Source organism: Fringilla coelebs (assembly GCF_963513975.1).
Source record: "Fringilla coelebs genome assembly, chromosome: 6".
Taxonomy (NCBI): Eukaryota; Metazoa; Chordata; class Aves; order Passeriformes; family Fringillidae; genus Fringilla; species Fringilla coelebs.
Genome location: NC_140034.1, coordinates 43,992,547 through 44,019,058, shown reverse-complemented (window position 1 = coordinate 44,019,058; position 26,512 = coordinate 43,992,547). Strand labels below are relative to the sequence as shown.

Genomic DNA, 26,512 nt, shown 5'->3' with positions numbered 1-26,512 from the left:
CGGTTATTTCTGCTCAGGCAGGCAGCGGGGCAGCCCCGGCGCGGTCGGGGGGCGGGGGGAAGATGGCGGCGTCCCTGTGGCTGAGCGGCGGCGGGGAGCGGCTGCTGCGGCTGCTGCGGGCCGGGCGCTCGGCGCTGGGCGCGGGGCTCTCCCTGCCCGCCCGGGCAGGATGGAGGCACCTGCACGGCACCTGGGAGCTGCTGGGTGAGTGGCGGGCTGGTGCCCTGCTCTAGGTGTGTATGCCAGGACATGCGGCGGGGAGAGAAGGTTGAGAGTGGTTGCGGTGGGTTGACCCTGGCTGGATGTCAGGCACTCAGCGAAGCTCCTCTATAGCTCCCCTCCGCAAATGGGCAGGGCAGAGAAAATACAGCAGAAGGTTTACGCGCTGAGATACGGAGAGTGAGACACCACTGCTCCATTATTGTCGTGGGCAGAGCAGACTCGATTTGGGGATATTAATTGAGTCTATTGCCAATCAAAATCAGAGCAGCATAATGCGAAGGGGGAAAGAAAAACCCAAAACACCTTTCCTTCACCCTGCTCTACCTCCTCCCTTCCAGCTGCGCAGGGAGACAGGAACGAGGGTTACGGTCAGTTCATCCCATGCTGCTAACGCCGCTGCTCGGGGAGAGGAGCCGGAGCCCTTGTCCTGCTCCGGCCGGGGCTCCCTGCCCCGGGACACTGCCCTCCGTGAGCTGCTCCGGCCGGGGCTCCCTGCCCCGGGACACGGCCCTCCGTGAGCTGCTCCGGCCGGGGCTCCCTGCCCCGGGACACTGCCCTCCGTGAGCTGCTCCGGCCGGGGCTCCCTGCCCCGGGACACGGCCCTCCGTGAGCTGGGCCGCGGGCACAGCGAGTTGTGGTGCCCGGGGGTTCCCGGGATGGAGAGGCGAGCTGGGCACAGCCTGGCCCGGGGAGCTGGGTGAGCCGCTCTGCACGGGGCCGTGTTTGCTTTGGGCTCTGGAGGTGCTGAAAGCACGTCGGGATGTGCATGGGCAGGTAGGAGAAAACTCGGAGAGACACGTGAGAATTGTTAAAGGTCTAGAAAGGAAGAAAGAGAAATCTACAGAGGAAAATAAAATTAAGCCTTCAAATATGAAAATATTATGTTGTCGATAAAGAAAAAGTTCTCGCCATTGAAAGCAGGAATGTGTTTTGTAAGTGGAAGTGTAGCTAAGCACTGAAAAAGAAAGTTTGTTTTGTTGTTTGGTCCATGTTTGGTAATTCCACTGCATTTCTGTCATCTTACTCTCCTGGTAATGTTTCAAGAAACTAGAGAAGGGTGTGTGATGTATCTTTTATGCAATTCTATTTGGTTTTTTAAGGGAAAAATAGAATTTATTAATTGCATGTCTAGCATCCTTTCCTACATAGAAGTCGAGGTTATGACAACACCCTTTCGAGATGTATTTTTCAGTAGTTTGTTGTTACACAATTATCAGGCAGATCATTTACCCTTCCATGTTTTCCTCTGTCTCAAAGAGATGTGGGAAGAGTTACGGATCCTGAAATGAAATGTGAACTTTCCCTACTTGCTCTGTAAGTTACAACTTGTCAAACATTTAAACAATGATCAGGTGATTGTCATGTGGTCCTGGTGTGAGGCTGAGCAGGAAGTACCTGAACTCTTTGAGGTTTAAGTGCATTAACAAAAAAGTGAGCTTTCATTAACCTTGTGTAATAAAACTCAGTAGTGGTTCAGAGCCAGTTTCATCAGTGTGGTTTAGACCTCAACATTCCCTTCTTTCCAGCACTAATTACCTTTGCTGCTTTGCAGTATGAAAATGTTTTCCTTTGTAAAACCTGCTGTGTGTGATACAGGGAAGTCTATACCTTTCTTGAAATAAATGTTATCTGCTTCCAGATTTTATTAGAAAAAGCTTACTTCTTTCTACATATAATAGTATGCAAATATACTATAATGCACGATAAACTACTTCTAAATTTGTCTTATTATTTAACGCCTTAAATAACTTTTGTCTGCAGTTCTCCCAGACAATCTATTGTGTTTTTTGTGTTGAGAGTACTTTAATGTATAGCTGGAGTTAAATTTCTAAATTTGGATATGCAAATGACTAATATCTTTTAATTCCTTGCAGTAAGCTTTAAAGTGTTAGGGTGGATAGATCACACCTTTAACTCATTCAGGCTTTCCTCATTCAACCCTTCTAGTCTACTTACAGCTTTCCAAGGTGGTGTGTATGTTGGTGATACCAATTTTCTTAACTTCATTGTTGCCTCTAAAATTAAACACGAGAAGCCATAACTTCTCTGGTAAATTACAGCTCATTTGGACATAAAACTCACCCTTGGTTCCTAGTTTGACAATGTAAATTTAAGTAAATTTTACTTTAGCATTATTTTTATTTCTCTGCTTTTCTGTTTCTGAAAAAGCCACTATTTGAAGTATTGGTTCATGTGGATCTAGTTTATCACATGAATTTTTTGTTTCTTTCTATGTTTCTGTCCTTGTTTGTGGTGGTGGTAGAGGAAAAGTTGTTTTGCATAATTAAAACAATTAATTCAGAATGGAATTCCTAGTTTGTTGGTCACAGAGGAAGAAAAGAAAACTGACTAGAATGACCTCTTTATGTTAAAGTGTGTCAATTTTTCTTTGTTTTTACTGTTTCATAATCTTATCATTGGTGTTAGGTTGCAGTACATTTTTCAATTCTCTACTGACTGCAGAGTATGTGTAGGAAGTTATGGAATATCTTTCTGGTGGGACAGGTTAAATATGCATTGAATCCCTTCATCGAGAGGGAAGGCAGCAGAAATGTTGCCAGACTCAACTTGACGTTTAAAATGTGTCACCAAGAACAAATTCTCTTGGATACACAGACAGCTGTCTTTGAAATAGCAATCTCCTGTTTGTGTGAAGTTTGTTTAGGTTCTTTTTAAGTCTTCCTCCTTTTATATTCACATAATTGAAGTGTAATAACACAGTTGCTGTTGATACAAGTAAAAATCAGTGGGTGGTGACTGGAAGTTCAGAAGTTTTGTTTGCTTATGGCTCTAAATTCTGATTTGCCCATGAGCTTAGTCTTTGAGATTCTGTGCAAATTGCCAGAACTTTTTGCTCACCCACGGTTGCAAAGCAACAATATTTACTTCCCAAGGTGCTTGTAAGGGCTGCCTGTACAGTGCAGCTAACTTATGTAAATGCAGTGATTGCTTTCACTATCCCATTTTTTAATTTAATGAAGGCAAATAATATTTGGTGATGGTAATTCTACGTTGTAAGATTGCTTTTTTTTGAGGAGGCACACTGAAGCTTGGTTTGTGTATGGTCATTAACTCAAAAGTAACTAAAACAGCTTTGAAATACTCTTGTTGTGCCTGGTGTTCTGGTGTATCTCGTGCTAAACAAGGCTCTTAATTGCAACAGCACTGAACTCTGAGCATGGGTCTCTCTGGACATAAGCATTAAATGGGTGCACAAGGTCCTGTCTTCTAGTTTGTATCCAGCTTTGTTTATTTCTCCATTTCATGGCTATGTGCTGCTGGAGTTCCTCTTCTAACTTGGTGAAAGGACCGGAATGGATTGTGTGTTTTGTGGTAGTTGCTCATAATATTGAAGGAAAATGTTACAGTAGCACAAATTTGTTGCTCAGTTTTTGTATTTGTGCCAAAGTACAAAGCATATTCTGGGAAATGGATCAAGTAGCTCTTCCTGGAAGAGAAATGTGAACCACTGTGTTTAAAAATTATTTTTTCCTCATTAAAAATGTGGATTATTTTCACTTTTTTAAAATGAGGTCTGTCAACTAGTTTTCAATAAACCTAGATATTTGTGGAATATGACTTCAAAATAATGTTTTGATTGTCAAAGTCACACTTGTCAAGTTAGACTAATGAAACTGAGAACACTGCTTTGCATCATATAATGTGTAGTGTTTTCTACTTGCTGTTATTGAAAAATATTTTTTGGGGGTAAATATGTATAGTATAAGACAATTGTTAACTCATACTTTAATTTGTCAGTCATACTTCAAATGCTACAAAACTTTATTTGGGTAATGAATGCAGATAGGCATTCACATACATAACACAGTTCATTTTTCTGTTTATTGGTCCTAGATGAGAAGTTGCAGGAAACTTTTAAACAAAGTTGCGTGGAGGTAATTCAGGTGGAAATTGTGAGTGTTACAAGGAACATTGTCTGGATATGTTTCTAAACATAACAGTCAGGAGTAATATTAAAATGAAACTACTATAGAAGGACTGAGAAAAAAAATGTGCATTTGCTCCTGCAGTCTTCTGGGAACATCAACTATGCCATTGAGCTCATTCCTACAAAACTTAAGTGTTTTTGGTAGCGTGATCCTGATTGTGTTGCTGTCTTGGGGACTTTAGGGAATAACTAACTTTCTGCTCTTGGTGCATTTTAAAATGTCAGGATCATTGATGGCTGCTTAGGCCATTAGAGGTTTGCTACAATGTTTCCATGTCATATTTTAAAGAGATTATGGAGTAGTTTGGATTGGAAGGGACCTTTAAAGGTCATCTAGTCCATCTGCCTTGCAATGAGCAGGGACATCTTCAAATAGACCAGGCTGCTCAGAACCCCATCCAGCCTCTGAGTGATGGGGCATCCACCACCACTCTGGGCAGCCTGTTTCTATGTTTCACCTCTGTCATTGTAAAAATCTTCCTTACAGCCAGTCTAAAATTCAAACCACTACCCCTCGTTCCATTGCTTGGCCCAGTTAAGAACTCTGTCCCCATCTCTCTTAAAAGCCCCTTTAGTTACTATTGTAAGACTGCAGTAAGGTCTCCCTGGAACCTTCTCTCCTCCAGACTGAACAGCCCCAACTCTCTTGATGTTTCTTCATACAAGTGGTGCTCCCTCCCTCATCATTTGTGTGGCTGTCCTCTGGACCCCCTGCAACACATCTGTGCCTTTCCTGTGCTGAGGATTCAGGAGCTGGATGCATTTCTCCAGGTGGGATCTCACCAGAGCAGAGTAGAGCGGCAGAATCACCACCTTTGACCTGCTGGCCATGCTGATTTTTGTGTCCCAGGCTATGTTTGCCTTCTGGGCTGTGAGTCACAACCTGCCACATCACAGCTTTTCATCTGCCAGTACCTTTAACAGGTTTGTCACCAGTGTCCACAGGAGCATTGAGATGATGACCTCTACCCTGTGGATCCAACCCATTCCTCACCCACGAAACAGTCCACCCATCAAATCCTTATTTCATCAGTTTAAAGAGAACAATGTTGTAAGTCCAGAGAGGTGACATCCATAGCCCTTCTTTGTTCACTGGTGTAGTCATTCTATCCTGTGAAGCCGTTAGGTTGGTCAGGCAGGACTTGCCCTTGGTGAAGCTGTTCTGGCTGTCCTGAATCACCTCCCTCTTCTCCATGTGCACAGCTTTTGGGGAAAAAAAAGGGGCAAGGAAAAAACCTAGAAGAATTTTGAGCTGAAAAGCAGATAAGGAAAAACCTGAAAAATTATTAATTTCTAAGTTCCATTTTTTAGGTGTTTCTGACAACTCCAAGGAATACAGCAATTGGGAGAAATGTGGTGTTGTTTCCTATAGAATGATTACAATCCTTAATGCTGGGTGTTAGAGAAAAGGGAATATGAAGCAGAAATAAGCCTTGTCATTGTATACAATGTACCTTCTATGTGTCTATTTCTGTTCTGTGACTGAACACAAATTCAGACATAATAGTTCAAGAAAGAGCCTCAAAAATCAGTTACTGGAAAGCTGCTTTTACAAAATTGATCTAGAAAGATTTTTTTTTTTTTTGGCTTATAAGTATATTTAAAAGTTCAGAAAGGTAGTATCTCTCATATGTCCTCTTTGGTGTAGAGGATGGGATGGCAAGAGGTGTAATTTGCTGTGTAGCCAAGCTCTGTGCTGTATCCTGAGCTCTGCCCCCAGATGAATCCCACTAACATGGCACACAGTTGCTGTTACACAGTGCTGCTTCTGCATATGGTTTTACTGAGCCAAGACAAAATCACTGAAACTTGAAATCAAGCAATTTCTGCAAGTAGATACAGTTTTCTAGTAAAAAGGATAAATAAACATTAAAAAACTTTATCAGTGAAAGAGGTGGATCATTAGCATTTGAAATACTAGGATCACAAAGTCTTTTTTAATTTAAGAGATATGCTTTAATCTGGAAAAAATTCCACAGCCTGAGTCAAGGAGGAGAAGGATGACTGGAGAAGGAGGATGTATTTTGAGATGATCAACAAAACTTCAGGTCTAGGAATTCAGGGCTTGTGAATTTCCATTTCTCTTGTCATGTGCCTTTTTTCCTTTGAGCTATTTGGTGGGCATGCTTGTATGTAAGCTTTAAAAAAAGAGCATTGTAGTAAATCTTTTGTTCAATTATCTTTCAGATTCATGCACTTTTAATTTCTTTTGTGTTAAGCAGTTAACTGAGAAAATAATTATACTGAAAAAGTAATCAGTTGAGATAACCACATGCTTATTTTGCAGGTACACCTGGTATTAAAGTTCTTATGCCTGCACTTTCTCCAACAATGGAAGAAGGAAACATTGTGAAATGGTTAAAAAAGGAAGGTAAGGTAGCATTTTCTGTGGTCGCATTTTCCACAGTTTTTCAGCTATGTAAATCTATTCTGTAAAAATAGGATAATTCTTAATAAAGGAGACAAAAATAAGAGAAATAAAAAATAAAATAAGATAATTCTTCCTGGTTATATATTGATATACTGATCTATAGTATAGATCAGTATTTTGAAGCAAAGTATTTGGTGTGTGGATGCTGTCAGCATGAACTATACCTTCTTTGAAATTGTTTGTTCTTGACATGTTTTTTGCTTAATTGTCTTCCAAAAGGTGGCATTGATCATATTTTTGAAAAATTTCCATTAGGCTCTTCCAGGGTTTGAGTGTGTGTGTGCTGTTTTTAATTCCCAGTGTTGTCATGCTGCTCAGTGGCTTCAGAAGTCTGAGAGCCGTTGACTTTGGGGAGGGTCTCTCTCATTATTCTGGTGTGTTATGGAATACCATGAAAGATATGGTATTTTTTTGAGTATCTTTTCTCATATCTTAATTATAGTCTACAGTTAAAACTGAGAGAAATTTAAGTTACTTTCATAACCCTAATAGCAAATGGGGAAATTTTTCCCTAAAAGAACCCAAACTGAAAACCAACCTACTTATCTAAAAAAAGCCTGAACTCTGTGCTCTGACAACTATGTGCTTCTGCTAAAATATTTTGGATCCACTGGATAAAAAGTCTGGATAAAAGTCAAGTTTTGTCTTCATGTAGGTTGTAGGTAAATGAAAAATGATCTGTAGAAGAGTCAGCAGTTCCTGTTCTGTCAAGAGACCTTTATCCTGTTTATGCCTACCCTGTCCCTTCTTCAATTTAATATTAAGCCTGAATTTTGACTGTAGTTTTGGATTCCAGATAGCTATTGTTCATTGTGCATTGTAGGCTTTTGGACAGCAGTAGGAATATATCTTGTTCACAGGCATTTTTAGATTTCCTGAAGAGATGAATACATCTGGAGAAAAGAAAATATCTCAAAGCTTATTATCTTTGACAGACACAATTTGGATAGGTAAATGTGTTTTGACTATTGTGCCTAGATAAACCTTTTCCTTTGGCTTATCCTTTTGAGTGTTGATACAGCTTCCATTGTTGTGCTTCAGAAGAGCTTTGCTTTCCTACATTTTGAATACATTTTGAGAGGTGGCTGAAAGACAGCTTCTTGCTCCAGTAGTGGGCTTGGCCTTTTGTTCATGAAACTTTTAGTAAGAATTTCTGCAGAATTTGCTGGGAACAATTCAGAAGTTTATGCCAATAAAAGAAATTGCACCAGTGTTCTTGAAACTTCAGTTAATCAAGTCCAAGATGATGCAGAGAGGAAAGAATGATCCAAAGTCCATTTTATATTTGTTAGTTGTCAATAGTTGTAAAATTTAAATATCAACAGTAACCTGTTTTTCAGTAATTATAGCATTCAAAATTGCAAGAGAAAACAAAGAGAGGGTGGTAGGAGTTGAACTAGATTCCAGTTTGCTCCCAACATGCTCATAAAAAGTGTTAGAATGTCAAAGCTATACAAGGGTTTTTCCCAGTCTTTCCACTAGCCTTCTACCCTAACACAAAAGAAAAAAAAGCTTCACAGCTATTTTAACCAAATCTTAATTGGCTCTTAGATTTTGAAAGAATACTATGTTAGTATTTTTATTGCTCTGTTTTCTATTTAGAAAGAAGAGCAACCCCAAATATAGTATTTTGTCTTATTGGCTGCATCTATGACCATAATTAGTTCCTGTCAATACTTTTGTTTTCTCTAAGAGTCTGGACAATAAACATCAAGACAATATTAAGATAAATTTTGAAGAAAATAGTGAAGCGATTTAATGTTTACACACCTCTCTATAAGGGATGCTCTTAACTGCTTAGTTCTCCAGGGTGTTTGCCATGTAAAAGCACTGTTATTGCTGAATATGAATGTTTGGCAATCTGATGTCCAAGAAAAGAAATATTTTTAAGCAGTTGACAGAAGCATGCTGTTTGCATATATAATGTTTTTCCCACTGTATAACCAGAAGGGGTCAGTATAATACTGTGTTGATAGTCTTTCTGTTCTTTGTGTAAATCTCAAATGTTTTTATTTCATGGTTTCACAGGATGGACAGATAATTTCACTACTACAGAAGGGAGGGCGCTGAATTTAATTGATAGCTTTACTTTTCCTGCTCATTGTTAATGCAGTTTCATGTTGATTCCTGTGGGTAATGAAGTCATTCTCACAATGATAAAACTATGTTTCTAAAAACTTGTATTTATTATGTATGAATTGAATGTTGATGAAAGCTGTAGTCTGACAGCCCAGGAGACCAAAATCCTCTTGTTAATGTGGGCAGAAAACAGAAGATACAACAGTGCTGGCAGCATCCACACACAGTGTAACTCTGCTACCTTTTGAGACATCAGCTCCAGGGACTTCAGTATCTGTGTTCAGTCAACTCTGATTTTATTTCCAGCATTAAGAAATGCAGTTTGTATCTTGTGATTTGGATACTTGTCTGTCAGTAGTTGAAGAGAGCACTGAGGCTATTGGATGCCAATTGGATCTCCTGGAAGAAAACTCTGTTTCCGTAGAGATCCTAATAATTCATCTTAGCTATGGAATTTAATCATTAAAGCCAAATCAAAAACAAACGAAGAAACAAAAAAACCCAAAAAATAAACAAACAAAAAGCCTGAAGCCCATCCAAAATTTTCCAAGGGCATTATATATAATTACAGAGAGGTTTGGTTCAGGCAACTTCTGTTGCAAATACTGCTTGGTTTAAAGTGTAAGAGCAAAGATATGGCTTGCTAAAGTGTTCTTTCCAATCCTAATTATTGGGAAAGCTGGTTTGTAACTGACATCAAACTGGGCATCGATTAGGAGCTATCACATATATTGTAATCTCTAATGAAAGGAACTATGGTCCTTTCTATTGCTCTTGGGTACTGAAACATGCATAGGACTTGAATGCTGCAGTGAAGTGAATTCTTACACTGCATTTATTCAATTGCCTTTCAAATTTGTGGTAACTTTATGGCTGCAGCAATGAAAGGAAAAGAAAAAAAAGGTAGTGGAAAAGTGGTTTATCCAGTTCTCAGAAGACTTTTCCTGTTGCCCTCCCTGTGCAAGATGAAGTTAGTATTCTGTGAACAGGTACCCAAGTTGAGATGTGACATGTGACACATGGATGAGGGTATTTTCTTGGCTGGCCTACCCTGCTGGAGGTACTGCTGTTGATCTCTGAGCACTGAGATTTCTTTTAATGGTGCAGAACACTTGCAGTCTGATGGCAGATTAAGATACAGAGTTAGCCTCCTTTCTGCTTGCCAGTCTTCGCTCTGTAAATTACAGAATTTGCCCAACAATTTGATTTCGTATCAGCTGAGAAGTACTTGCCTAATGATCTGATATATGGCCTACTTGAATTAATGATCCAGTGAAATTAAAACACTCGTATAGAGCCTGGAGTTTTGACTTCCTCTTGTAAACTGTTCATGCTCTAGTTATTGCAAAGTGGAATGTGGCTCTTAGATTATTGCATTAAAAAGATGAAGTATGTTTCTCTACCAATTTCTGTAATAGGAATGTTTATGACTTATAAAACTATGTAGGTAACTGAGCTTTTGATGTTTTTATTCAACAAATGAGGTACAACACCTCATTTTCCCTTTCTAATTCATGTAGTCCTGAAATGGGAGATCATTTTTTTTATACTGTTGTCTCTTACCTAAGGTAAGGTGGTAACCTGCTTTAGTTTTTAATTCTGCACCTTAAGCACAATAGAGTGATATCTATAGTTCAGCTCAATGCTTAGACAGGTAATGCTGTTGCAGCATTTCTGGTAATGGTGAAATATTAGAATTTTACTTTATGTGAAATTGTAGGCATGTTTTACGCTTGTATGTCTCTATAAGGAAAAAAAAAAGCTGTATTTTGTTGGAAGCCAAAACATTCAACTACCTAACAGTTTTTAATGTAATGCCAGTTTTAATGTTGGACATCTAGTCAGTAGTGATTTGTTGAAATAATCCAGACACATAATATCTTTATCATCTGCTAGCAGATACAGATATTCTTCAAAAGCAGAGGAAGAGTATGCTTCAGAATTAATCTTGGATTTGTGTAATGTAGCAAAAGCAATTTCTAGCACTTGTGCATATTTTTATTTCACAAAGTAAGTATGAATGAATGCTTGAAAAGACCTTTCTGAACTATATAGGAGATAAAGCAAGCTTGCAGCTGTGCTTTCCCAAGCACATTAAAATTCCTGAGGTTTATTTGAATTTCTTTAATAGTGTAGACACCAGTTACTGAACTATGATACCATTGTCCTAAGCAGTTTTAGATAGCTTGCTCTGGCTGGTGGCTAGCAGTGAATATGGAAAGCTCAATATTTTATTCAGGGCAGTGCTACTGAGTATGGGGTTCTGGAAATAAATTTCACTGTGTGTGTAGTTCCTCTTGGAAGGCTTGCTGAAAACATCAGTACTGGGAACATATCAGTGTTCTGTCGCAGCAGCTTGTGGTTCTTGACTCTTGGTGATTTTATTTGGAAAGGAAAAATCCAACATGATAAGTAATGATGGGGGATCAACTAGACATAAAATATATTAAGGAATACAAAATAACTGTATTATATGGTGAATATCTATCTTCCATGGTTAAAACAAACCTGAAAGGAAGTTTAGGGTTAGTATTCTTAAGTTCTGTTGTATTTTGCAGGTGACACAGTGAATGTTGGAGATGCATTGTGTGAAATTGAAACGGACAAAGCAGTGGTTACCATGGAATCAAGTGATGATGGCATATTGGCTAAAATACTGGTAGGAATCCTGCATTTCTCAGTAGGGTATTATAACTTCAGACTGTTTAGCATATTGCCTCAAAAAACTAGTTTAGCTAGCTAAATTTCTGATCAGCATTCAGAAAAATGCACTTGCTTGTATTCCTGGGGAGAAATAATTGCTCTATTTGTGCCGTGTGTGTACCAGACTATTGGTACGTGGTACATGATTTGGTATATATTTAATGGATTTTCACTTAACCTGTTGTTTTGTATGTTTTGCACCTGAATTATGACCATGAAATGTTGTAGTTTATGACACCTTTTACTCTGAGTTATAGGAAAACAGTTAACAATCAGTTGAAATCTGGAATTTTGGGTGGTGCTTTACCCAGGATGTGTCATCTCTCTGCTAGATTGTCTTGTGCTAGTCATTCAAGGTAGCATGTTATACAACATGGGCTGACCCAGAGAAGAGTTCTGTTCTTGGAGTTAATAATTTCCTCTATCAAAATTAAATTGATTAAGCTTAATAGAAAGAACAAGAACTGGGATGAGTACGAAATTTTCTGAAGCAGTCTCAGCTGGTGGTGTATTGCAGCTGTTTCTTCTCTCCCTCCACAATAAATAAACAACAGGGTGAATTGCAAGAATTTGGAAAAAAATGAATAAAAATATGAGAGATGAGTACTTTCAGTAAATACTACATCATTTGGTTAGGGAGGTCTCATCTAGGGCACATTGACCCATGAGATGTGGATCACATAATCATACAAATTAGGCCTGCTGGTATTAATTGCAGTCCAGCTACTTAGGAAACAGCAGAATGGGCACGGGTACAAACTGGTTCCTGGAGACATGTGTTTGGGCTGCTATTGCAAAAGCTTTTTGGATTGGTATATTAGACTTCTTTCTCTGCTACAGCTGCATTTTCGTACATCAGCATGTATTTGCGCAGTTATCCTTTGTAAAAACAGAAAAGGGAGAGTAGCTTCCTCTGTGGCAGCATTTGAAAAGTGATGTTCTGTTTGGTATCTTCATTTTTTATATAAGCAAAGGCAACAGCCTTTACAAAAGTGAGTCTCGAGATAGATGGGGGGCTGGGGTATGGAGGAGAGGGGATGTGGTAGGGAGGAGAGTGGATGTGAGATGAAACTCAGACTTCGTTTCCAGCTATCAGGACTTACAAAAACTGTCATTAGTCTTCAATTCTACAGGATAAGTTGCATTTAAGCACTAGTGTATATAGACAAGAGTTTTTGAAATATTTTTCCTTCTTTTAATTGTGTTGTTAAATTGGTATTCAGCTATGGAGCACCACATTTAATAGGTTTCAGAGGATCTGTTTTGCCATGCCAGGATGAAGTCTCACATCAGATATATTTTTTAATCTGTGTTTAGTCTCCATGTAGTTATTTAAATAATTTCTGGGCAATGCTTTCACTATTTTTAAATCTCTCTTCTTCAGTTTTGAATGTTTCTGAAAATCAGTTTGCCTCTGATAACCTTGACAAAATCTTGTACAACCTATTCTGCATTTGCAGACACTGCTTTGTTAGATAGTGTGAGGGGGAGATACAGGGATTCTCTCTGTCAAAAGTATTAAAGAATTAATCCTAGCAAGATTAAATTGACATTTGCTTAGTTTCTTTAATAGTAATTCATGATGGCTACAAGTAAGATTACTATTTCAGAAGCTGTGGGGTTTTTTTGTTTCCTGTCTTGTATTTCAAATGCATTGCAAATTTCAAAATTTCTCTATGTCTATTGCTCTTGTGGCCCGTTTTTTTAATAGATCAAAGCCAGACCTTCCAGCAGCTACATGATATCAGTGTCATGGAGCAGTGACATTCAGCTTTAGTTATATCCATATCATCCAGTAACAATCCAATGCCAAGAGCTGAACCTGAGGAGGAGATGCCAGGAGGTAGAAAATAACTATAGTGTCTTTCAGAATAAGGGAAGAGAGGCAGCTTTGTTGGAGTAACATGAACAGATCATTATGCAAACCAAATTTTTAATGGATTCTTTTAATCCTTGGAATCTAGAAATGGTGGGCCTATGAGTTAGAGTACAGGATAGACAGGCTTTTATTCCAGTCTCCTAAAAAGCACAGAAAAACTGTGATGTTTCAGAAACTAAAATAACAAGAGAGCAGTAAGATCAAAAGTTTTCAGATTTTTTTTTCCCTGGCTCAGGTGTGATTTTTGGTTGTCTTTCTGCACTGTCTGGTGGATATTTCTGCTCTGTATTAGGTGTTCAGTAGATGTTTGTGTAAGGCTTATAAAATGAGCTGTGTCAGGTTTGTGGATGAGGTGATGATTACTTATTGAAAAGATTCTTTCCAAGGGCCACTCAGAAGTTTCACATGTGATGTAGTTAATTGGTATTTAAAAATGTTCTGTGCCTCTGAGCTAGCATCTGGCTGGATTTCACTCACTTCCTAAAGAAATGAGACAAAAATGGCTGCCTTTGATGCCAGCTACAATTCTGAACCATCTTGACAGAGTTCAGTATGGAAAACTTGAGTCAGCTGAGCACACTGTCTGCTTAATGCTTTGGGTTTTGCATTTAAAGATAGGAGGTTTATTAGGTTAAATTAATTCAACTTCTGTAACCCTTCTTGGTATTTCTTGACTATATAATCTATAAATGGTTTAGGAAGAGCAGGCTAACAGTAAAACAGAAACTCGTGCATATATATTTCTTCTCTGTCTGAATAGGTCTTTTAATGATCACATCTAATTCAGTGTAAAAGATTAAATAACTGAATGAAATATTAGAAGGGTAATTTCAGAATGATTTTTTCTTCAGTAGAGTTGCTTCTCAAATTAACACTGATTTTTTTTTTCCTAAAATATGGTTCAATTTGGAACAAAGCAGATGATGAATGATTGTTTAAGAACTGTAATTAATTACTGAGGAATAGACTTAGAGCAGGTACTGGGTGTGCAGCTGCAGGCTTTTCCCTGGGTGAGGGATGTGGTGAGAGCACCAGAAAAGGGGCTTTGACCTGGTGCTGACCCTTTCCACAGCAGAGGGCACAGGGACCTGTGGCATCAGCCAGGGGACTGGACATTGGGACACAGCAGGAGCCAAGGACTCAGTCGTAAGACCCCGGACTATTGGCAGCACAGACTGAGGGTATGAAAGCACAGGAATTTCTTTATTTGTGGTCCATCCCCAGCAGCACCAGCTTGAGCTATTTTTCTGTAACTGGGCCAGAATTAAAATTGCTTTGGGGATCCAGGTGTCTGAGATTCTGCTGTGGGAAACCCAGGGTCAATCTGGTGAGGCAGCCCTGTCTGAATGTGGGGGCAGGGTGTGCAGGGAGCCAGGTGAGGCACCCATGGGGTTACTCAAGCCACTCACTTTAAAGGAGCTTTGGTTCCCCCTCTCGTGGTGGGACTGTGACTGCCAGAGTGGCTCCTGGATGGTCAGGCAGGAAAGTTTCCCTAACAATAATATCTGTTGCCATTTTCTCATTCATGACTGAAATGAGAATTGGGAAATGAGAAATGAGTATGGAAACTACTTTGTATCAAAATTCCACTGCAGAATGAGCCAGCATAAGTTCTGTCCCTTTTTCTTCCCAGTGGAGGAAATAAACATTTACTTCAGTATATGTTTGTTAGTGACTAAAGCACTATGCTGCAGTGGCAAAAGCCCCAAGGGAATTTTACTTCTCTGTTCACTTTATCTCTAATTTTTCCTCCCTGTCATGGTCACCTGTGCTTTGTTGGTTTGTTAGCAAAGCTAGGATTTTTTTTACTTTCCTTGGCTACATAGAATCATTGAATGTTTTGGTTTGTAAGGGTCCTTAAAGATTATCTTGTACCAGGGATGCCAGTCACTAGGTCAGGTTGTGCAGGGCCCCATCCAACCTGGCCCTGAATGCTGAAGGAGTAGGGCATCCACCCTTATAGGCAACCTGTTCCAGTGCTTTACTACCTTTGAGTAAAGCATTTCTTTTTAATCTAAACCTGCCCTCTCTGATTGTAAAACCATTGCCCCTTGTCCTGCTTGTATAAAAAGGCCCTCTCCCTACCTTTTCTAAGATCCTCTTAAGCACTGGAAGGTTGGTATAATATCTCTCCAAAGCCTTCTCTTCTCCAGGCTCAGCAACCCCATCTCCCTCAGCCTGTCTTTGTAGGAGAGGTGCTTCAGCCCTCTGGTCATCTTTGTGCCCCTCCTCTGGCCCCACTCTGAATAGGTCCATGTCTTGTTGAGGACCCCAGTCCTGGAAAAAGCACTCCAGGTGAGGTGTCACAAAAGTGGAGTAGAGGGGCAGAATTATCTCCCTCTCCCTGCTGGCCACATTCCTGCATTTGCCTTTCTGAACTGCAAATCCACACTGATGGCTTGTGTCCAGCTTGTCATCCCAGCACCCTAAAGTCCTATTTATTTCAGCTCTTTCTACATCTGAGATTCTAGGGTTGCCGAGGTTTTCTTATTGTGAATAACAAAAATGTAGCAGTGACTCAAAAATCCAGGAGATGAAAAGTTAAGCAGAACTGCAATAATTTTTCTTTTTCTATTCTAGTTCTGAGCAAAGGCTGTGTGTATAAAAAGTTACTTTTATTTCTGGGTGCTAACTTTAGGTGTCTGGCATTTGGGGCATAATTTGATGTTCCTCTTCTTATAATAGCAATTATAATTAATTTCAGTCTTGAAATATCTTATTAATAATAGCAATAAAATGGGATATATCTTACTGATTAATTGTCTTTAATATGCCTGAAATTTTGACATCTACTGGTTTTAGTCATATCAGAGCAGACAGTGTAATATGTAGCTTAACATTTAATTCCACAATTTAGGTGGAAGAAGGAAGCAAAAATGTTCGCTTGGGCTCACTAATTGGTCTGCTGGTAGAGGAAGGCCAGGACTGGAAGCAAGTTGAAATACCAGCTGATGCTGGTAGTCCATCTTCTGTGGCTCCACCAGCACCTGCACCTGCCTCAGCTCCTGTAGCTCCTTCAGTTTCAGCCCCTCCTAAACTGCAACATCAACCCGGGAAATTGCAGTAAGTTTCTATGTTTCTTATGAAATGGAACTCTTCATTAAATCAGTAGAACTGAACCAAGAACTGTTTTTTGTCCTTTTTTACCTAGTAGTAGGCTGTTTTTTAAAAGTGTTTCAGTATGAGTGAGGTGATAAACCTTGCAGGCCTAGACTATTTCTTTGCTCATAAGCCCAGTAAGTGAATTCAAACAGCATAATGTTATTAGAATTAATGATACTTATATTCTGTCCTGCAATTAAATTATGAAGGATACTAAGCTTACAGTTGGAAAGAAGTTGTGCTATTACAGGATGGACAATAGTGCCTACGCTTTAGATACCAGGTGTACCTATGACTTATTTTCTATTGATTTGAGGAGAAAAAATACAGAAATGGCACACTCCAAAGTCCATACAAGCACTTGCATTTTCAATATTAGAAAAAAATTATTCTAATATTTTCATAACAGTGGAGTTATGAAAAAAAACTTAAACCAGTCGGTTTATGTGCTCTTTTTGGATCTGTTGGTATTCTAAACATTGAAACACCTTGGAGGAGGGGTCAGCTCCAGGGTGTTAGATTGCAATAATCCATAATCACTTTGTGTCCCAGGATATATCCTGTTTGGAGGTATCACTCCTTATTTGTGCTTGTTTTTTTCCCCCCAAAACTCATTATCTTTTCTCTCTGCTGGTTTGCTAAATGCTGCCAGCATTTAGGCTTCTCTCATGCAAGTGGACAGCAGCTGAGGTCATTGCCCAGGCATTACCTGCAGCAGGAGGATGATCCACGAAAGGATCCTTGAAAGGATTATGTCTTTCATTTTAGTACCAAAGAACAGAAGTGCTGTTTCACTGCAACTGTTAGAGACGTATCAGCATGTTTGGAACCAAATAATCATTTATGACATGGGGTTTTTTTGGCAAGGGCTTAATGGACCATTCTTAAAATTCAATGAGGTGCAAATATAGTCTCCTTTGGGAAATAATGAATAGGAAATTTTTGTGCAAAGACTTAAAACCAAGTATTTATTCTTTTATGAGAGTGTTGTTGCTTTGTATCTAAGAATTCCAAAACATTTTCTCTAGATGTAAGCTTTACTCCTCATTTCAGAAAGCAAATCATATTAAGATGCACTGGTACTCTATACCAGTGTGCTGTGCTTTGTAGTTGACCAGAGAGAAATGTAGTTTCTTGTGATGTACATTAATGAAATAAGTTAATCTTGCTATTTAAATAATTTAAACTTCCCCCCTCATTTCTTCAGGGTTCGCTTAAGTCCTGCAGCTCGCAACATTCTGGAGACACATGGACTAGATGCAAGCAATGTTACACCTACTGGGCCTCGAGGAATCTTCACTAAAGAGTATGTAGATAATTTGGTAAACCTACAACTTTTGATATTAGAGTGACCTCCATTAGATTAAAGTTTGCTTATTAAAAAAGCTGTGTCTTTGTTCCATTGTTTGCTGTGGATGGGTTTAATTAAATTTGAAAAATCTTTTGAAAAGATAGGGAGAATGACTTAGGCAGTATTTGAAGAAGGCCTTAATTAGAAAAAAACCAGAACACATATTTGTATTTTTTACGTCTCATCTTAGCTGTGTGGTGCTGCTGTCACATTTTCTGCAGCTCAGCTCAGTGGTGCCTATTGCTTCCTATGTACCATTATTAGCTACCACTGTGGATCTCAAGAATTTTACTTCCCAAGATGCATGCGGAGGCAAAATAAAATACCAATTCTCTGGCATTTTCTTCAACTTTTCTTTAGGGAGTTCGGATCTTTTGCCTTTTTTATTGTAGTTCTCTTCTGACATCTGTCAGGATTTTAATTTTTATTATTTTCATTAGGCTGGGGAGAACAATGAAGTGTAATGATATAAAATTCCAGAATTTTGTTTTTCTCCCATTTTTCTTTTTCCTCTTTATGATTGTTTGATTACCAAGCTGTGGTTTGTTAAGACCTAGTAGGGTTTTTTACCTTTTTGAGTATCGCAATATAATGATTGGCACTCAAGCCTTTGAGTGAATAAGTTGAGTGTAAAAAAATGTGGTAGATTCAGTGCATTAGTCTTGAAATTATGCATTCTCTTCACATGAGTATGTATGTTATTGGAAGTGAGGTTTTTGGCAGAAATAAATATTTTTGTTCTCAGTAAAATTATTTCTTTTGACAAGTACCATCATTCACTTACACAGACTTTGCTGGCTACTGTTATTTTAGTTCCATTCAGAGACAACCAGGACCAGGTCCCTGTAACTTGGAACTGGAGCCAGAAAAGTGGCAGACAGTTTTTCAATGTTTTTTTTTTTTCCTTATGACCTTTGGCTGAGTTGAGATGTAATAAGGAATTGAATAGATAGAATATGCTGTGTAACAGCAAATCATCAGAGAGAGTTCTTTCTTAATTATGTAAGTGTAATAGTAATTTATGGTGTGTAATGAGGCTATGGCAGGTGGAAACCCTCTAGGACTTTGAGCTAACAAATTAACACTTCCTAGTTGTCATGGAGATCTAGCAAAGATTTTTCTGTAGTTATGAGAGTTATCTAGCAACATAATTTCTTTTTAAAACTGTTTTTTTCATACAGAAGATTTGACTATGAAATGTCAGTTTAAGATGAAGAATGTCTGGGGTTTTTTAACCATTCTTTTGAAATGGGGTTAATCTTTCAGATGCCTACAGACTGTTATTATATTCAGTTTGAAATGAAATGCGCAGATTTTTATAGAGAGCTGCTGCAGATACTGCTGCAGATATTCAGGGAAATATTTCCTTTGCTGCACTCACCAGACTACAAGAAAGAAAGAGAGTGAGTTACGTAAGCAAGCAAGATCCTATCCCCCAGCTTTCTATCTTTAAATTCAACTCACTGTAAAACTTGCGACAGCAGTTGGAACTTCCACTCTACTGGCATTCTCTGTCATGACTTTCTCCCTTAGTAGGCCAATACTTTATTTTATTTATCTGAATACTTTTATTTATATTTCTCTTATGTGTCTGTTCAAGGTTGACTAACTGCTGTTTTTTTTCCTGACTGTTTTGTTGTTGGCTTTTTGTGGGGGTTTTTTTTTAAGGAGTGGTAGGGTTTTTTTATTTGTTATTTCTAAGTAATATCCTCTTATATAACTTATTATAATTTTCTTCAAAAATGTCCTAGAAATATCCTAGAAAATTGGTGTGCTAGTTCAAAGTAACTAACAAATTCTGTCAAAGATTGTACCATGTTTCTACTCATCAGCTCAGACACTGTTTGGGAGGGCAATATTTAAATTGATTGTTTCAGCTTCTAAAGCCCTTTCCCATTCTATTTCGTAATAGTCTAGGGATTCATAAATGCAGCCATGAAAAGGCTGGTTATTGAGAACAGTGTTTTTCTGAGGCCCTGTTGCTCCCAACTGTGCTTAAGTCTGTGTGTCTTGGGATCTCTGAGCTGCTCAGGCATTTTCAGCTTTCAAAGAACACACAGCACAGCCATGGAGTGCTGTTTTTCTGGAGATGAAATTCATGTGCATGTATTGAGTATGAACTGACCCTGGGATCTCTGCTGTGTGCAATTTGTTAGCTGCTGTACGGGAGGAATGAGTTCCTTCTATAATGATAGTGGGGTAAATCTGATATCTGGGAGTTTCTGATGTGTTCAGTCTCTGCTAACCATTTGCCTTCTTGAAGGAAATCTATGAATTGAGTGAGCAGGTGTAAACATGTAGAAAGGGAATATGAAACATATGAAAGGGGCTGGGTGCAATTTAGTAACAGTAACTGCCCCCACAGGAAGCTTGTGTCAATCCATCCATCTCTTGTTGCACTGTTGGATCCTCAGTGATTCTTAGATGTCTGTGTAACCTAACTTGTATCAGGAAAAGTATATTTTGAACACAAAATACTCAGTTTGCCTTCACCATTCTTTGGGTTTGGGCTAACATGATGTGGAGGACTACACATTTCTGTAGTAGTGGTAAACTGAAGTGAACAGAGTTGCCAGAATCTGCATATGTCTAATAATAGCAGTTTGGTAAGGTATATTTTTGTTTAATAAATGTTTACTAAACTTTCATATCTTTTCTGCAAAGTAGGCTGCTCTTTGATGTTTGTTACCTCTCTTCTCTTTCTCTGTTACTGACCCATTATGGAGCTGTTGGAAAGATGGGACCAACCCTTCCTTTTCCAGTTGTAATAAAATATCTATTTACCTGACTTTTACTTAAACCTGTTTAATTTTATGTGCTTTGATGCCTCTTCTAACTCTGCTTATATTCAAGCTTGTGGTGTTGCAACCATGACAGTCATAACACTGCTGTACTTGTTTTTCTTAACCAGTTAAATAATTTGGCATTGATGGGGGGAATCTCTATTCCTATGCATGTATAACAAATACATATGAACTTTGAAACTTTGACTTCAATATATGTCTTTTGTGCAAGTTAGTTTCAGAAAGTCTTGAGCGAATCTTTTAATCTAAAAATATGCTCAATTTTGGCAATATGGTCTCTTCTATGGCTGCCAAGTGCAAGCCACTTAAAAAATTTTTGGGAGTTTCTAAATGTTAACCAAAAAGCTTGCATTATGTCATGCAGTTACTTTTTATGTCTAAAATTGTTATGGTAGGGAATGATTTTCATTCTATCAAATCTTTTTCCCTTGATACAGTAGTTGTGTCAAATAATAAACACTTAATTTTAAAACAAATCTTGGCCAGCATGTTAATTTGGGAAAACAAGTAACAACTTTTAATTAGGAAAAATTTTATCTTGAGCTCATTGGCTTGTTTGTTTTCAATATTGTTTGTTGAAGTATGTATTGAAGGTAAGAATAAATTGAAGTAAGTCAGCAATGGTAAGAGGCATTCTGCAGAGGTTTTCCATTTTTAATTCTTGTTTCTGAAGTGCTGCTTTTTAGGAGGAATGAAGAATGCATAATGTCCTGAGATTTTGTTCTTTCTATAAAGATTTAATAACAAACTCTTGGCTGTCACTCAAGAATAGTCTCTCAAGCACTAATCTACTGAAATTAGATAGCTTTGTTTAATATTTATGGCTTGTGTTTCAAAACCTTGGAAGTGTTGTAATTTATTTTCATTTCCTCTGCCAATGTGTGGAATTGAACTTCTGTGCACATGCTGTGTCTTGGTGAAATGATAGAGATTTGTCTAGGGTATATTATACAGGCTTTTGTTAGCAGATCTGGAGACTAAAGAGAGGAGATCTACAATTGACTTGCCTTGCAGTTGGCAGTGGTGGTGGAAATGCAGTTATTGCTGTTCAGCCTCGTAGGTGCTGGTCTTTAGCTTGCTGCCTTATGAATGCAGTGTCATAGCTTGGGGATGGGAGTCTCTCCTCTGTCATACTGTGCCACAGCAGGAAAATTTTGTGGTGGTAGCTGTATCAGTAAAAAAATCCTTGCAGAACCCTTTGGCTTTGTTTCTCCAGTGTGGTGTTAGGAAGCATGGGCCTGTATAACATCTGTGCCTGACTCTGCAAATTTATGTCAGAAAGGTGCTGAGAAATGAGTGATAAATGTATTACTCAGTTTTCTCTTAGCACTAAGTAATTACAGTAAATTCAGGTTATTACAACAGATGAAACAGCTTTTACTTTAGACTTTGTAGCCTGAATAGATGTATTCTTTTATTTAGAAGAATTGTTAGTGCAATTCACTTTGTATGATGATTGTTATGCTTTTCTAACACAAATGCTTTGTTTCTGCATATTCAGGCCCTTTTATTCATGAAAGTTAATGAGAATTTACTAAAAAGATACCACAAAGGGAACACAAAATTAATATCATTTAATAATAATCACCTTCCTAATCTTTGGTCTGACAACAGAAATTTAAATGTACAGAAGCGTCTAATTAAATAGAATAAGTGATGGAATAGTAATACTTAGGTAATTATTAAATAGTTTCTTTGTTGTCAGTATTTCACTGTGTTTAATCACCAGGGATGCTCTCAAGCTTCTGCAAGAGAAGCAGAAAGGTAAACCCAGTGAATTGAAACCTGTGGTTTCTCCAGCTCCTGCTGCAGTGCCTTCTCCTTCACAAGCAACAGCAGTGACTTCTTATCCACGGCCAGCAATTCCACCAGTTTCCACACCAGGACAACCTGCCGCACCGGTAACATTTCTGCTAAGATTTCAGTATTGCTACAGCTGAATAGTGCAAAAACTGCTTCAGTAGCTCTGAGATTTCTAGATCTAGAGAGAGGAAGGAAACTAAGGCCACCCAGATGTCAAGCTCAGAGATGTGGAGTTTTTAGTATGTTTCAGTGATTCTAAGGCAATCTAATTAAAACTGTGAAATCCTTGAAATGATGGTCTGCATACTATTTTGTGTAGTTTGAAATTGAAGTGATGGAAAAATTTATATTGCAGGCCTTGGGAGAAACTAGAATGATGATTTATTTTTACTGTACTTGATTTGTTTGCTTTCCTGCAAGACATAAGTGTCCATTAATGAGTTATCAAGAAGTGAGGAATGAAAAGATTTCTTGGTGGTTACCTTGGAGAGTAATTGTGCAAACTCTAGAACTTAGCTAAGTTTCTATGTTCAGTTGAAATGTTAGAAATACCAGAAAATTTTTTTTAAAGAATAAATGCCCTTGCTGAAATAGACAGTAGTAGAAATTGAAAAGCTTTTGTGAAAAACATTTTCTGGTTCTAGAACTAAATTTGATGTATCTTCTTAGTCTGAAGTTTACAATGTAGCTGCAATTCATAATATTCAGGAAATGCCGCCCTTTTTTTTTTTTTTTTTTTTTGCACTGTACAAAGAGCCAAACAACTCAAAAGCTCAGACTTAGATCCATTACAGAATAAAACAATAAAACGTTTCTATGATTGCACAGAACATACATATTGCAATTTATTGTGTGTTGAGTGCTATTGAATATGCACTAAGGGTTCATAGAATCCCTATATGTTCGAGGGATATGTGCTAAAGATACAGAATAATGTCTTACAGAATCATTTATCTTCTTGCTTTCTGTAGTCACTAATATTTTAAGAGATTTCTTGCAAGTTGACCTGCTTCTAGGAAGAAGTTGGCCATTGAAACATTATTGGATATATCTGGAAGGAGAGGGAAGAATAACAGAAAAGATGCAGTAAAACCTGTCTTAGAGAATTGAAAAAGCAGTAGCTTACCGAGGAAGTATTCTTTTTATAATGTAAATAGAGCAAAGCACAGTCTGAGCAATATGCCAGACCTGGAAGGTGGAACAGTGCTTATATACTCTGGCTGAAAAGAAATGCCTCAATACCTGGATTTTTAATTTTTTTTAAACAATTATTTCTATACTGTAAAATGGAATTGTTCTGTAAAACCTGTTGTGTTGATCCCAGTTAATAGGAATAGACTAGAACACTCAATGGTCTTTGTCATATTAATTTCAATAGTTGGAATGTATCACTTTTGGATACCTAGGGGATTGTTGACATGGGCAGGAGTCACTGATGATAATACATAAATGCTGGGGGAACTGTGTTTGGTGTCTTGATATTTAGTATGCAGCATATGATTTCTTTCAGGGCACGTTCACAGAAATCCCAGCTAGCAACATCCGGAGAGTTATTGCTAAGAGATTAACAGAGTCTAAAACCACCATACCTCATGCATATGCTGCTGCTGACTGTGCCATTGATGCTGTTTTGAAATTAAGAAAAGAATTGGCCAAAGGTTAGTAGTCTGATTTACTTTAACATGTGGCAATACTAATGTGATTATACTGATGTTTAACTTTTCCTGTTTACATAAGCTTCCCCAGGAGGTGTAGATTTTGTATAGGTAGACCACTATGCATTCAAATAGGGTTTTTTTCAGAATGTTGGACTCAAGCTGTAGTTCCTGGCAATTATTGAATTGGACAACTTGTCAGGATACAGGAAGACAGAGGTGTTACATTGCCAACTCACACATCACTCTGAAGTCTTATTTTCCACAGTAACCTGGCTGCTTAAGCAGTAGTGATGCTCTTTTTGGTGATGGACACATGCACCTCCAAGACTGGTACTGTGACTTGGGTAAAATAATTTTGGGTCTAAGACACTTCAAGTTTTGATCTAAAGCTTCATGGCTGCTGTCATGGTTTGAAAGCTTATAGGTTCAAATGGTAGCTTTCCTAAGCCATGTGGGCTCTGCATTCAGAATAACACAGCAGAATAGTTTTAATTGACATTTTTATTGCAGTCCTGATTGAGAAACTGAGGCCAACTGTTCTGTGCTAGTGACTAGCCCATGCTTGTTTATCTGTTTGTATGGTCTAAAACTAAATTTGACAGGTGTATTCAGATTTCCTAGATGATGATACAGGAGCTGCTTGTCCTTCCACTGGAGTTTTGAGTGACTAATTTTTAATGCAACAGCACCCAGGTCATTTTTCTACCTGTTATTTTTCCTAATGGTATCTTATTCACAAATGAATGTCAAAGACATTTTCTGATGCTGATATTTTCTTTAAACAGCAGCAGTTCATAAGGAATGAACCAAAAAAGGATCTTAGTTAGGAATACTCACTTGAAATTTTTCACACCTCTCCTTCTGTTGTTGATTCTTAATGAATATTTCCTTTAAATGCAGAGGTGGAAGAGCCATATGTCTTTGTGTGAAATTGAATTACAGAGCTTGTCCTGGTAGATTTTTATGTTTAGTCTGATAGAAATTGTGGGGTTTTCTACTATTATAAACTTCAGTGATGCAAGGTAAAATATTACCAGATGTGGATCATTTAACTGTATTGCTGCTCTACTACTGGACAGTGACATTTTTGCCAAGGGTTAGGAATGTAGTATGTAAACAGAAACCAGTGTATATTTGATTATGAAGGTACAGGTTTGTCTGATGGGAAATTCTGTCAGTGCAGCATAGTGATTGAAAGTTCCATTATGTTCTGTTGGAATGCTGTCTCTCTTCTTATACATAGATTACTAATCATGGCAAATGTTGCAGGCCAGTTATGTGGTAAGTGGATACTTGGTTCACTCCTCTAAATTTGTGATGACTTAAGAATGTTTTGCTTGATATAATTATCTATAAATTATTTTCCCTTGCAAAAATATTTCTAAAGTTATGTCCAATACATGCCATAAACCAGATTTGAAAATTAGGCAGTTTTGCTGCTTGATCAGTTTTGCTGACAGTAGTGATGGTGGTGGAAGGGTAATGTAGTTTTTTTAAATTGTGAGAATGATGAGTTCAATATTGTGTAAATGTCATGCATTTCAGGGTAATTTTATGGCCTAATCTGCTTTGTATCTATTATCCCTGCTTCTGATGCCACTTCTGATTTTAGTTACCAGTTTCAGTCTCCTGAAACTGTCCTGAGTGTCTTTGCATGAGATTTTTCTTGATGGATATGCCTTTTGTCCCAAGGGGGAAAAAAGTTTTCCTTCTTTTATTATTGGAATTTGAAGATAAGTGGCTTTCTCTTAATGTGTCAAAGAAATAAATCTGCTGAATCACTAGAATCTTGTCATCACACAAATGCTGATAAAGCAAATCTTATGAACAATGACTGTTATCCTTTTTTAAAAATTTTTGTTTCCCTTTGCAGATGACATTAAAGTATCTGTAAATGATTTTATTATCAAGGCAACAGCAGTTACTCTGAAGGTAAGCAAATAATTGACTTTAAAAATATATTTTAGTAGTAAACTGCTAAGGAGACAAGAAAAGTATTTTGTCAGTATGTGGAGATACGAGTGGGATCACAGTAAAGCTGGCAATTCTGTATTACTTATTGTCAGGTTTTTTTAGGTTTCCAGGTAAAATTCTCTTCACAGTCTATGATGTGAACTATAAAAATGAGAACTTCTTAGTGAAGATCCATTTACTGCAGTTAACATCTGCAAATCACAGTAGTTGTTTTGTCAGCAGACTAAAGCCATTGCCAAGATCTTTCATTTAATCTTAGTTACATCTTATTTCTTTTAGTTATAAGCAAACATCTGAGTCTTACACAAACCTTGTTATTACCTCAGGTGTATTCTGACAGCACATTGAGTGATACCTGCTTTAAAATAAAAATTATTCTGGCAACCACTCTGCTTATTGCCAGGAATTCTCATTGCCTGGATTGCCTCACAGTAATAGAAGAACAGTGGAAAGGATGTGAGACCTGGTTTTCTCATTTGTGAGGAAAATTTGAACTATTTAGAAGTTGAGAGAGGAAATTGTTTAAGTTGGGGGAGCATTTCTATTACTGTGGATGT

The 26,512-nt window shown here is 38.0% G+C and overlaps 1 protein-coding gene across 1 annotated transcript in view; it reads left to right on the top strand.

Annotated features, from left to right (window-relative positions):
• The first annotated feature begins 38 nt into the window (after window positions 1–38).
• Window positions 39–26,512, top strand: part of PDHX (pyruvate dehydrogenase complex component X) — a 33,469-nt gene continuing 6,995 nt past the window's right edge. Inside the window, exons 1-8 of the mRNA XM_084207594.1 lie at window positions 39–204; window positions 6,459–6,542; window positions 11,240–11,340; window positions 16,121–16,326; window positions 17,573–17,671; window positions 22,250–22,421; window positions 23,834–23,981; window positions 25,855–25,913. Of these exons, the coding sequence (XP_084063720.1) occupies window positions 63–204; window positions 6,459–6,542; window positions 11,240–11,340; window positions 16,121–16,326; window positions 17,573–17,671; window positions 22,250–22,421; window positions 23,834–23,981; window positions 25,855–25,913 (1,011 nt within the window). The 5' untranslated portion in view covers window positions 39–62. The remainder of the gene's footprint in view (window positions 205–6,458; window positions 6,543–11,239; window positions 11,341–16,120; window positions 16,327–17,572; window positions 17,672–22,249; window positions 22,422–23,833; window positions 23,982–25,854; window positions 25,914–26,512) is intronic.